Source organism: Eubalaena glacialis, chromosome 1, assembly GCF_028564815.1.
Source record: "Eubalaena glacialis isolate mEubGla1 chromosome 1, mEubGla1.1.hap2.+ XY, whole genome shotgun sequence".
Classification (NCBI taxonomy): Eukaryota; Metazoa; Chordata; class Mammalia; order Artiodactyla; family Balaenidae; genus Eubalaena; species Eubalaena glacialis.
Window position 1 is genome coordinate 212,329,257 of NC_083716.1, and position 13,838 is coordinate 212,343,094.

The 13,838-nt window shown below is 40.2% G+C and overlaps 1 protein-coding gene across 1 annotated transcript; it reads right to left on the reverse strand.

Moving 5' to 3' along the window:
* Window positions 1-9,162: 9,162 nt before the first annotated feature.
* Window positions 9,163-10,323, reverse strand: LOC133100430 (proline-rich protein 13-like). Its single transcript, XM_061204497.1, has one exon. The coding sequence runs from the start codon at window positions 10,214-10,216 to the stop codon at window positions 9,788-9,790; it is 429 nt and encodes a 142-aa protein (XP_061060480.1). The 5' UTR covers window positions 10,217-10,323; the 3' UTR covers window positions 9,163-9,787.
* Window positions 10,324-13,838: the final 3,515 nt, after the last annotated feature.

Consider the following 13,838-nt stretch of genomic DNA (forward strand, 5'->3'; position numbering starts at 1 on the left):
ACAAGTGTCAATCTGAGGGGAAATCCAAAAAAATCAGTGAAAGGCTTTTTTCTCTAACTTTCCTTTTCACTTCTAATTCCTTACTTTCTCTGATTTATTTGCTTGATTAAATCCAACTTTTTTGTTACCATATTTGAACAGAGCTTAGTTTCATTCCTTCCAAGGTTCTAACTTAAAGTGAAAAGTTCTGAATAGGTTCTGTAGATTGTTTTTAAGAGTACTTTCTTAAATTTAATTTTTTTTTATGTTAAAGTATAGTTGATTTACAATGTTGTGTTTGTTTCAGGTGTACAGCAAACTGATTCAGTTATACATATACATATATCCATTCTTTTCAGATTCTTTTCCCATATAGGTTATTAAAGATTATTGAGTAGAGTTTCCTGTGCTATACAGTAGGTCCTTGTTGATTATCTATTTTATATATAGGAGTGTGTATATGTTAATCCCCAAACTCCTAATTTATCCCTCTCCTGCCACCTTTCCCCTTTGGTAACCATAAATTTGTTTTTGAAGTCTCTGAGTCTTTCTGTTTTGTAAATAAGTTCATTTACATCATTTTTTTAGATTCCACATATAAACGATATCATATGATATTTGTCTTTCTCTGTCTGACTTACTTCACTTAGTATGATAATCTCTAGGTCAATCCATGTTGCTGCAAATGGGATATATCCAGAGAAAACCATAATTGGAAAAGATATTGATACATGCAACCCAATGTTCACTACGGCACTATTTACAATTGCCAAGACATGGAAGCAACCTGAATGTCCATCAACAGAGGAATGGATGAAGGACATGTGGTACATATATACAATGGAATATTACTTAGCCATAAAAATAAGAGTACTTTTATTTGTCTTTTGGAGAGAGAAATGGATGCAGCTTAGTGATGAACCCAAACCCTGGAATAACAGAGATTTGAATTATCATCCTAGGTTTAGCCTTTACGACTGCAGGGCAGGAGGTAGAGCTCAACTGATTGCTATGTTTATTCAGAGCATAAAAGTGCCAACTGGGGATTTTTATGGAAGTTTCATCATATAGGCATGATTGAACATTAACTGAATTTCCAGCCCCTCTTCAGAGAACTGGGTGGGTGGGCGGAGGTGAAAGTTTCAAGCTTCTAATCATGGCTTGGTCTTTTTGATGACCAGTCCCATCCAGAAGCCCACCAAGAGTCACCTCATTAGAACAAAATATATTCCTATCATCCAGGAAATTCCAAGGGATTTAGGAGCTCCGTGTCAGGATGCAGGGTCAAAGACCAATATTAGAATAAAAGATGCTCCTGGTGTATCTATTTAGGAAATTACAATGGTTTTAGGAGCTCTGTGCCAGGAACTGGGAGCAGAGATGAATATATACATTTTCTATTATCTCACAGCAACAAAGGCTAAGCTATGAGAGTTGGTGCCAGGCTGCATCTGCCCAGAGGAAGGGGTGTCTTCTAATTCACTCAAAGGTGCCTATGGGCTAGTGATGGTCCTAGAGAGGACAGAAGATTAACTTATTTGGGGCAGTAACTCTGCTGTGGTTCCAGAATTCTTTCCTCTCAGAAAAGTATTCTGGACAATCTACCTCTAAGATAGGGCTTTTTAGGTTCCAACTTCAGTTAGAGATCTTCCTAAGTAGTAAACATTCATGGAGTATTTCCAGTCAACAGAAAGCTAGGAGATCAGAAGTTCTGTAAAATGAAAAAGGAATTATAATATCTGTCTTTTTACTTCCAGGATGCTTACCTAAACGTTTCCTTTTTTTTTTTTTTTTAAATGGGGCAGAAGGAAAGAAGCTTTATTTATTTATTTATTTATTTATTTATTTATGGCTGTGTTGGGTCTTCATTTCTGTGCGAGGGCTTTCTCTAGTTGTGGCAAGCGGGGGTGCGGGCCTCTCTCTATCGCGGCCTCTCTTGGTGCAGAGCACAGGCTCCAGACGCACAGGCTCAGTAGTTGTGGCTCACAGGCCTAGTTGCTCCGCGGCATGTGGGATCTTCCCAGACCAGGGCTCGAACCCGTGTGCCCTGCATTAGCAGGCAGATTCTCAACCACTGCGCCACCAGGGAAGCCCCCTAAACGTTTCTTATCATCATTTTTTTTTCAGCGAACATATAGGATTCTAATGTTGCCAAGCATTTCCTAATAGTCTCCGAATTCTTTAAATTAAATATAACGAATGTTGCATATTTAAAATATGCTTATCAGCCTGTTCTTCAATTAAGTTTGTAATGATTTCATTCCCTTTGTTGTGGCAAGAATGGCCATGTTGTCACCCTAAAAATATGGGACCTGGAGTCAAACTACCCGGGTTTGAATCCCATCTTTGCCACTTACCCTCTGTGGCAGGTTACATTTTCCCAGATGGCCACAGCAGTCCTCCTATTCCTCATGCTCTTCTTTTTTTTTTTTTCCCCTTATAAATTTATTTATTTATTTATTTTTGGCTGCATTGGGTCTTGTTGCTGCGCGCGGGCTTTCTCTAATTGCGGAGAGCGGGGGCAACTCTTCATTGCGGTGCACAGGCTTCTCATTGCGGTGGCTTCTCTTGTTGCGGAGCACCGGCTCTAGGTGCACAGGCTTCAGTAGTTGTGGCACGCGGGCTCAGTAGTTGTGGCTCACGGGCTCTAGAGCGCAGGCTCAGTAGTTGTAGCGCACGGGCTTAGTTGCTCCATGGCATGTGGGATCTTCCCGGACCAGGGCTCGAACCCGTGTCCCCTGCTTTGGCAGGTGGATTCTTAAGCACTGCGCCACCAGGGAAGCCCCCTCATGCTTTTCTTATAAGGGGATATTGACTCCACTTTTATCAAGGTAGGGGGCAGATTTCTCCCCTTGAATCTGGACAGGTCTCTAATTATCATAGAAGTAAAACTATGTGACTTTCAAGACTAGGTCTTAAAAGGCATATGTGGACCATTACACAGCAACACAAGGAACTAACAATTGATACATGCACAAGTGGATGGATCTGAAGGGCATTATGTGTAGTGAAAAAAAAGCCAATCTTAAAAGGGTATGATGTACTGTGCGATTCCATTTATGTAACATTCTTGAAATGATAAAGCTATAGAGTTGAAGAACAGGTGCACTGTTGCCAAGGGACAGGTATCAGGGTGGGGAGGAGTGGGCGTGACTATAAAGAAATAGCACAAGGGAGTCCCTGGATGGAACAGTTTTGTATGTTGATTGTGGTGGCAATTACATGCATCTTAACGTGAAATCGAATTGCACAGAACACACGCACAGGCACACACATACACAAATGAGGGCATGTAATAACTAGTAAAATGGAGTAAGTTCACAGTCTAGTTAATTGTATTGTTAGTTTCCTGGTTATCATATTGGCCTCCAGTTACAGAAGATCACTATTGGGGGAAGCTGAGTGACAGGTTCATGGGACTCTATTACTATATTTGCAACTTCCTGTTAGTCTATAATTAACTCAATATAAAAAGTTTTTTTTTGTTTGTTTGTTTTTTTAAAGGCCTTACAGGTTTCATCGGTCCTTTCGGGATGCTTGTTTTTGGAGACCAGCTGCGATGCTATAGGCATGTCCAGGCCACATGGAGAGGTTATTGTGGCGTTCTGCATGACAGCCCCATCTGGGGTCCCAGTCAACAGACACATGAGTGGGGAAACAGCCACAGCTGCCATCTGACTGCAACCGCATGTGAGACCCCAGGTGAGAATCTCTAAGTAAGAACTGCCCAGCTGAGCCCAGTCAACCTCTAGTGAGGTAACAGTAAAGTAATATTATTGCTTTAAGCCACTAGGGTTTGAGATAATTCATTAGGCAACAAAAGATGACCAGAATACCATCAATGTGACCTGGGCACCTCTGTGCCCCAGGTTTTTTATTTACTTATGAAAAAGTAATAGTGCCTGCACCACAGTTTATTGCAAGCATGAAACAAGTAATCAAGTAAAGAATCTAGGGCAGTGCTTAACGAGGTTCATAAATGTTAGCTCCAGTTATTATTACTGTGTATCCAAACTATAACAACAGGACAAGCAAGATATTAAATAGCCCATTTAGCTCTGGGTCAATTCCAAAATGACACTAAATGACTTGTTTCCTCTTATCCCCAGAGATTGAGAGCAAGACACAAGAACTTGGCAATGGAGTGGCTTCTATCTTGAGCACATCCTTGTATGACCTCTACCCTGTGGTTTGCCTGTGGGGTAAGTGTACATTCTAAAAATAAATGATGGCTCTATTAAGTTACCCCCCTCTCCCTCAACCCCAGAGGGAGTAACTTTTTTCTTCTATATGGGTTAGAAGTATTTGTGGGTGCTAATCTGCTCCTTGGGACGAAGAACATTCTTTTATGGAAAATGTCTGTTGCTTGAGCAACATTTCAGCTAGTTGGAAGCCCACTTTGTAATACACAGCATTAAGAAAGGCCTTCTCCCTTTCCCCAATTTGAGCACAGAATGTGCTAAATCAAAGCCCTCTTTTCACTGCACCATTAAAAAAAAATTATCCTATAATTCCCACCCTACTCCTACCTCCTGACCACATAGTTATTGCACCTACAGGTCAGGACAGCAGACAACCTTTGGAAGGAAGAATTGACAGAAGGGGAGGCAGAATTGATTCAGAGGAGCATGGTGTCCTGAGGCCACCCCCAAGGAGTCTGAATTTCTCTCAAGAGAGAGTGCCTGGTCGGAAACCAAGGAGGGGTCACTTCACCCGAAAGTGCTGACTACAGCTGCCTGGCAGGGCAGGGATGCGCTGCAGCAATAGAAGCCCTTGGGCAGCATCTGGATAAATACTTAGAACTTCAGACTTTGGAAAATGCCGAATCATTAACCCTTAGGTTTTAGTCCTTGCCTGTGACCTGTATGGGTGTTTTTGGAAGTTGCCCTGGAATCTGGCTTCACTATGACTAACTCAGCCCAGTCAACCTTGTCTGTAATACTTAATCCCTACACAGAAAGAAAAAAATGAGAGAGGAAAAAAACTTGATGTGTGGGACAGGGGAAGGAGGATAGGGATGCTGGGGACACACCCACACCCACACCCACACAGATGATGGAACAGTTTCTGCATCATCAATTTGAACTCTTTATCTGAGTTATCACAAAACACCATTAAAATATAACCTGAGCTATATTTCCCTGCTGCAGTTGTAACAATGTTGTGATAGCATATCTCCTGATGTATCTGTGATTAATGGCCTTTATCATTAAGGTTTTCACATCCAAGGTGGCTTTGAATGCAAATGTGCATTTTATCCAGGAGATGTTGGGGAAAATATCATAGAGTTGCCTGAAAACCAGGACAAATATCTCAATAGTTAGAGAATCAAGAACTCCTGCTTTACAAATGACTTGTTTTACGAAGTACCACAGCTGGCCCTGACACTCTCCTGACCTCACCACTGGGAGTTCTTAAAAGAATGACAGTGACACCAACCCCAGCTTAAGTATTTGATAAAGCCTATGGGTTCTGAAGTGGAAGAAAGGAAGGAAGTTGAAAACAACAGGTTGGATAGTGAACCTCAGAGAAAGTTTCTATAAATGAAAATTGCCAATGGGGCATAAAGTAAATAACACAAGGGGCATAAATAATACAAGTAATTCAAGTAAATAATACAAGGGGCATAAAGTAAGTAATACACCTTAAATTGCACCTGTTAGGGATTACTCGCAATTCATCATCATCCCCCTCTTTATTAAATGGCTGTTATTAGCCAATCAAAACTTTGCGTAAAACTTTGCGTACATCTGGGGGCTTTTTCCTAACCCTCTTCTGTGGTTCTCAAACTTTAGCATTCATAAGAATCACCTGGGAAGCTTGTTTAACCTGAAAATTCCTGGAATGCTGCCTTCAGAGTGTGATTCGGTAGATGGAGCCCAGGAATCTGCATGTGAATATCCAGTTGGGGGTTTTGCATTTAATTTTCTGTTTGGGTGTTCTGCCCATCCCTAGTGAGCCTCAGGTTCATGAGGCCTGCGGTTCATGTTTTGAGAAACATTCTTTGTAGCTGACTGAGAAGTTTGACCTCTATTCTGCTACTTATTAGCTGTCCCTGGGCAATCACTTTTATTCTCTGGGCCTCAGTTTCCCCCTATAAAATGCAGTGATATATTGTGGTGGGAATTAAATGCAAATGCATGTTAAGGACCACATGCACAAATGTGAGTTCTCTCAACCTAGTTAGAAATTAAACACTTACTACGTTACTTCCGCAAGAAATTGTGTTCTAGTGGCAAACAACTGAATTATACAAACTTTGGAAACATGGTCTATTTGCAGGCTTGCAACTTCAGCCTGGTATAAGGTTAACCTTATTTACAGAAAACCATGTGTCCAGAAAACAATTTATTTTCTGATTTTATGGCTTGTCAGCATAAATGCTAAGGTCATTAATTTTGCATAGAACTCAGTCTATAATCTGCTTTTCCATAACTCCAGTTTACGTGGGTAATTCTACTCATATACCCCAACCACTCTAACTTATGTCTACAATTGGTCACCCTTTCACTGTCTAGGACTCTGCAGGTGTTCATTTTTCTCTTTTCTTTGTATTTCTTTTCCTAGTCCACCCTACCCCCTGCAAAATGTTAACTAATTTTTTTCCATAAGCAGATCAGAATGAGAAAACTATATTTAAGATATAATTATGCCACTTGAGACTAAAACTTCAAAAGTGCCTACTCACTTTGTATCTGAATAAAAACAAGACCAAATCCTCCATGAGGAATTGATATAATTATTGAAATGATAAATGGATTTACATTTGTTTGATGAAAATTGCCTGTATAATTTATAAACGTAGGCCCTAAATGCCGATCTAAAGTGATATGTAATATACATAATATATATTCTTACCAGCCCCCCTCCCTCTGGGTAGAATGTAAATGGTGTAATAGTAAACTTCAAGAGGGCAGAGGTCAAGTGTAAGTCACCGCAGTGTGCCCATTGTTTAGGCCAGTAACTGGCCCACAGCGGATCCTCAAAAAATATCTGTTGGATTAATACACAGGTTTGGAGTTTCAGTAGAGTTAAATTTCTCCTAGAACTTTATTCAGTTGTTCAGATATAGAGTACAAACTAGCGGTTACCAGTGGGGAGAGGGAAGGGGGGAGGGGCAAATTAGGGGTAGAAGATTAAAAGATACAAACTACTATGTATAAAGTGAATAAGCAACAAGGATATATAGTACAGCACAGGAAAATATAACCACTATTTTGTAATAACTTTAAATGGAGTATTATCTATAAAAATATTGAATCACTATGTTGTACACCTGAAACTAATATAATATTGTAAACCAACTATACTTCAATTAAAAAAAGAACTTTATTCAGTTGCTTATGTGATGCCCTTTATTTTGTTCCCTTACTGATAATGATTTTACTGCCTTTGTTCAAGGTGATTCTTAATCATAGATGGCAAGGTGTATCAGTTTAGAAGATGGGAATGTGATAAGCCTCATACAAATGAGTAAAACATTTATTTCAACGTTTATTTTAAAATCTTTGGAGGCCTTTTAGAGTATAATTGTCAGGAGTTGCCAGTGATAGTTTTTCAGTTTTCATTCACCTTGATCCCTCTCTCTGACATTTTTCTCTAACATCTACCTGAATGCCTACCCCTTTCTACATGAATTAGCTTTTCTTCTGACTTTCTTTGACACTGACCTCCCCTGTCTGTCAGACTGTTCCTCCTTTGTCCTTCTTCCTGATTCCTAAATGTGGCAGTCATTGACCATCTATTGTTCTTATTTTGCTATTCTTTCTTAGAGCATATCTATTTTCAAGACTTCAGCTACTGACTACATCTCTAGCCCTGACTTCAATCCTTCATCTTCAAATGCTGCTAGGAATTCTCCAATTGGGTGTCCTGCCTATCTCAAATTCATTGTGTCTATAACCGAACTCATCTTTAGCTTGGAACCAGCAATCTTCTTGGGACTTCTCTATTTCTGACGGTGGTCCCTTAGTGATTCACTCCTCCAGACTCAAAAAGAAGAATCTTTAAAATGCATTTTCTCCTTTTTATTTTGAAAGTGAAATCTCTTGACTGCTGAGTGGATAATGTGGAAACTAAGACACTATCATTCCAAAGACATGTGAAATGGCTTCTACCAATATAGAAGATTTACTGAATAGTGTATCAGTTAACCCTAAAAACCAAGTTGATAAAGAGATTAAACAAAATAGATAGTACAGAGCTCCAGACTATACAATGCTTACTTGTATTTTTTCCTAATATTTTTACCATAGACATTAAGTATGTGTGATAGATATAAATATATGTAGAGTTAATAGTTGTTAACAAGGCCTTTTAGTGGTTGTTAGAAATCCATACTCTTTATACAGCAGATTAGGAAAAAATGTTTGTGTGATACCAGTAAGATGCTGGATGTTACTTTGAGACATATTCATTGACATATTTTTAGGTTGAACAGATCCTGGTAGTAAGAAAGGAAGTTCAAAATTGATCTAACTGGGACTTCCCTGGTGGCGCAGTGATTAAGAATCCACCTGCCAGTGCAGGGGACACGGGTTTGAGCCCTGGTCCGTGAAGATCCCACATGCTGCGGAGCAACTAAGCCCATGCACCACAACTACTGAGCCTGCGCTCTAGAGCCCACAAGCCACAACTACTGAGCTCACGTGCCACAACTGCCAAAGCCCGCGTGCCTAGAGCCTGCGCTCCACAACAGAGAAGCCACCGCAATGAGAAGCCCGTGCACCACAAGGAAGAGTAGCCCCTGCTCACTGCAACTAGAGAAAGCCCGCTCGCAGCAATGAAAACCCAATGCAGCCAAAAATAAACAAATAAATAAGTTTATATATTAAAAAAAAAAGTGATCTAACTACCCTCAGAAGTCATTCCAATTCCTAGGCTATTCTTACATATAGACTCAACAGTTCTCAAGTGTGTCTGGACTATTTTTTTACCCCCAACACTTTGAATAGATTATTCCACTGCCTTTTGGACTCCATGGTTACTGATGAGAAATCAGCTGTTAATTTTATTGAAGATCCCTTGTACATGATAAGTAGCTTCTCTCTCACTGCTTTCAAGATTTTCTCCTTGCCATTGGCTTTTGACAGATTCTTCTTAATGGGGTATGGTAACCTCTACTGCAAAATCAGATTACCTCACAGTTATAGCAGGTTTTATATATATATATTTTTTTTTTGACCAGGAGAAACAGCTTTATTTGGACTGAGAGTTGGAGAGTGAGAGGAGGACCTGAGATAGCATACTGAGCTAAGGGGTAGAGATCAGTTTCCAAAATGGCAGGCAGAGCTCATCAGCCAAATGGACTCCACTTCCCAGCAGCCTTGCAGTGAGTGCAATCAATAAAAGGCCTGCTGGGAAATGTTTATTTGCCACTAAATCATCCAAGCATGCCACAATTACAAGAAAGGTACAGGTCATTTTTTCCTTTCCATAATTAAATTTCCACAGTATCTCCCCAATCATGAGTATTACAAAAGAAAGTAAAAAAATCACATTTTACAGATCTTAGACTTGTCTTCAGCATTTAGCTCAAATCTCACCATCTTCAAAAACTAGTTCTCCTGCAAAATTCACCAGCTAAAAGTTCTATCCAAGCAGTGGGAAGATGGCCTTTGCTAGCCCATGGCAATTCTTTTCCCATTTTCCCTAGCCAGTTAGGGTTGAACAGCAGAGTGAGGCTTAGATTGCAGGGGTGGCGGGGGGAGGGACACAAGGGCTAATTTCCCCCAGTACAAGATGGCATCTGAAGCTTGATGGGAGAGCAGAACTGGAGAGACTTGAGGGAAGGGTCCAGGCCCTGTATTCAGTCAGAGTCACTGCTGGAAGAGGAGGAGGAGGAGGAGGAATGCTTGCCATGTTTGTGGTGTTTCTGCTTCTTTTTATGAGCTTTTTTCATTTTCTTTTGCATCTTCTTTTCAATCACCATTCCTGGTCCTACCATGCCAGGAGCCAATGGATTCACAGGACACATGCCAGGGGCAGGTGGTGGGTATGGAGGGGGGTAGGGACCTGAGGGTTGGCATCCTGGATACCCTGGTTGTGGCACAGGATGACAGGACCCACCAGGGGGAAAGGCTGGATTCCCCTGGGGTGCTCCTGGGGGAGTGGGAAAGGGGCCTGGAGGAAAGGTAGGGGTGGCAGGTGGTGGATGGGCAGGATTGCAACCTCCAGGGTACCCGACGTTAGGAGGGTGTGGATATGGCCCTGGCTGCCCGGCATTGGGATTCCACATGTTCAGGTATTTCCTCCAGCCCAGGAATGGAAAAAGAAGGAAACTGAGGAATCCAGACGTCCCGTCACCTCTACACCGCTGCTTGCGCGGACTCCTCCTTTCAGCCTCCACTCAGGTTTTATATTTTTAATCTGTGGCTTCGAACCCAACGAAGTTTATAGCAAAGAAACACATGGTATTAGTTACATAAAAAATAAGCCTATGGACTTGATTCCTATTATGGTATTTATAGGCAAAATAGTTAGTGGCCTGCTATTTCTCAAGGGTGACTGACACTATATAATTAAAATAACCATCTGCAAACTATTTCAAGTGGAAAGGCTTATGTCTTCTTGACTCTGAGAAGGTATCACATGCCACCTTGTTTCTTACGGGAAGCATTGAAAGCATTCCAAATGTAGTTGAGAATCCAAAAATGGGTTAATGCTTTGTGTACAGGCAAATGATAAGATCTGAATACCACTTCTATATACAAAATCACTAATGAGTCTATCACCGGAGACTCTGAGAAAGGAATAACCTCCAACCACTTCCTAAAAGAGAATTAGACTAGAAATAAATGTGTCGGTAGGAAAATTCCATCCTCTGATGTCTTAGATCTCCTCCTGTGCTCAGCTGGGAGTCTGTGAAGCAGTATCACAATTACTGATACTTTTCCAGTAATTGTCTGAGGAAATAGAACCAGTATCACTGAACCAGGTGAGTTAGACATAACTGTGTAAAAGGGCGAGGATTAAAGCACTTATTGTACAGATAAAGATGTTGTGTGTCTTGCCATAGTTTTAGGACATTTGAAGAAGGTATTCATGGAAACAGACCCAAGTTAACTCTAAATAAATTCTGAAAGTCATTCCCATTACAACAGTAAAGAAACACTGTAATGAACCCAATGACTCAAAACCCAAGCTGCCCGGTACAATTTGAGCATCTGGTATAACCTTAACTGTAAGAGAAGTACCCCAACCTAGAGGTTGTGGGCCTTATGGGACACTGATATCCCAAGAAGGTGTCAGAATTAGAGGATATACTTCATCTGTTTGTTGGGTGAATTGTGTTCAAAGATATAAGAAAAGAAAAAAACCCTCATATAAATAAGTTGATACAAATGGAAAAAACAGAATTAAAACATTGTCTGAGATCCAAGTTGCAGGTTTCATGGTCTAGTACTCCACTGTGTTAATTAATTTGCAGCAACAAACAAGTCACCAACATGCAGGCTCTCTCAAACAATAAAAATAGAAACATGAAAAATAAATTCATTGAGTAATTCTAGCAAGTGAAATAATTGCAACCAGAAAATATGGAAATTTTTAAACAGGTGAGAGTAGCTCTAGAATGTTAGAATCAAAATTCAGAATCAAAGTTTTCAGTTTCTATCAAATAGTAAAACACTTCGGAATTTATGTGGGAAATTTGCAGTGTCAAAAATCTTATAGGGGGAATTCCCTGGCAGTCCAGTGGTTAAGACTCTGCGTTTCCACTGCAGGGGGCTCGGGTTCGATCCCTGGTCGGGGAACGAAGATCCCACATGCCACAAGGTGCAGCCCCCAAAAAAAGGAAAGCTAACTTCACCAATATTGGGACAAACCAACATCATATGTCCTTTCCCCACTACTGTACCCTGAGAAGGATACTATACCACTTCAATTGTATTTCTGGTATTTCTACCAAAAATGTGTAACTTGGATCTAATTGCAAGGAGACATCAGACAAACTCAAATGGAGGGACTTTCTACAAAATAACTAGCCTATACTCTTCAAAATGTCAAGTTCTAGGAAGAAAAAGAAACGTTTAGGAACTGTTTCAGACAAAAGGAGACTTAAGAGATAAGACAACTATCTATAACGCATGATCCTGGATTGGATCCTGGAGGGGAAGCTGTAAAGATAATTGGACCAGTTGTTGAAATTTAAATAGGGACTATACTGTATTGATATTAAATTTCCTGATTTTTATCATTGTATTGTGGTTATATAAGAGAACGTCCTTGTTCTTCTTAAGAAGTACACACTGGATTACTTAGGGATAGATGGTTACAAGTCTTCAACTTTGAAATGGTTCAGAAAAAAAAAAAAGTGTGTGTTTGAGTAAGAATTTGGTAAAGGATTATGGGATTTCCTCATGCCGTTCTCACAACTTTTCTGTAAATTTGCAGTATCAAAATTACAAGTTATAAACAATGCTACAATGTCTGCAAAATTCACCTCTTTCAGAGTTTGAGAAACCATCCAAATTCAGAGCTGTTCAAATTTCTTGTTGCAGAGGAATTAGCAGTTTGGATTTTATATTCTCCCTAGTATTAAAAACAGGGACTATGAAACAAAATATTAAGTGATAAAAGTACATTTTTATTAGTATTTATATAAATATTCAAAGTCTTCCTAAATATTTTTTATGTTGGTTTCTAATCTTATTTCCTTCTTCACAGGAAGAGATAAAACCCTGAATTTGGGGGAAATTTTTATTAGGTAAATATTCAAATGGAAGATGGGAAATCACTTGTCAGAAGTGTCTCAGAAAGATTGTATCAGGCAAGAATACAGGCAGCTGTGATTCTAATTAAGATTAGATCTTAAATATTTTCAGTTAAAAATTCTACCTAAGAAACGATACTTGCAATACAGAGAATTTCGAACTCTCATCTTCTCTGTCCCTGGATCCTGCTGCCTTCAGTGTTATGCTAAGCACCAGCCATTTTCCAGGCCAACAATTCTGATCCTCTAGTTACAAAATAAACCATTAGCTTCTGGATGTATTGGTCAGCATCTGTTCATTTGCTGATTATTTTAGAACATTAACTGGTTCTTGGCCAAATGCTGATCCTGATAGACATCGTTCAGAGTGGGGTTTGGTGCCACGAACACTCATCTGATTGACTCCCAGGATGAGTGCTGGAAGGACTATTTAAGATCAACCAATCCAACGCCACCATTTTGTTTCACGGGATGCTTTCCCCTTCCATCCAAACCTGAACGTATGCTGGTATAGTAGAAAGAGCCCTAGCTCAGCTCTAAGGATTCCTGGATTCCAGGCCAAAATGGCCACAGATGTATTGTGTCAGCTTGATCAAAACTCCTCTCAAGCCTCAATTTTCTTCCCCCAAATACAGATAATGTTGGGATGTGGACCAACCTTTCTCCAGGTATGGAGTCAGAAATTTGGGAAATCTCTGACTTGTTTCTTTCCCTCAACCCTCACATATCCTGGGATCCCCCAATCCCCATCCATTCCACTTTCATTTCTCAGGATCCACCCCATTCTCTCTACTTTCAGCGCCATTGTCCCAGTTGAGATCTTCACCTTTTCCCACCTTGTAACTGGTCTTCCTTCCTCAGTTGTGCCCACTACTCCCTGCCTCACTCCACTACTATCCATTCTTCATAAAAGCTGCCCAGAGTGCTATTTTTTTAAATGAAAATATGATCACGTCCCTCCCTTCCTAAGTCTTAATTGGCTCCCTATTAACTTACGTGCTAATAATACCTAAACCCCTTAGCATATGCATAGACTCAATTCCCCAATATTCCATTATTACCCTTTTGTTCTCTTTGGTCTTCTTTCCCTTTCACTGTAGAATCTACATCTTACTGTCTGTTTACTTATCCATTTTCCCCTCAGTAA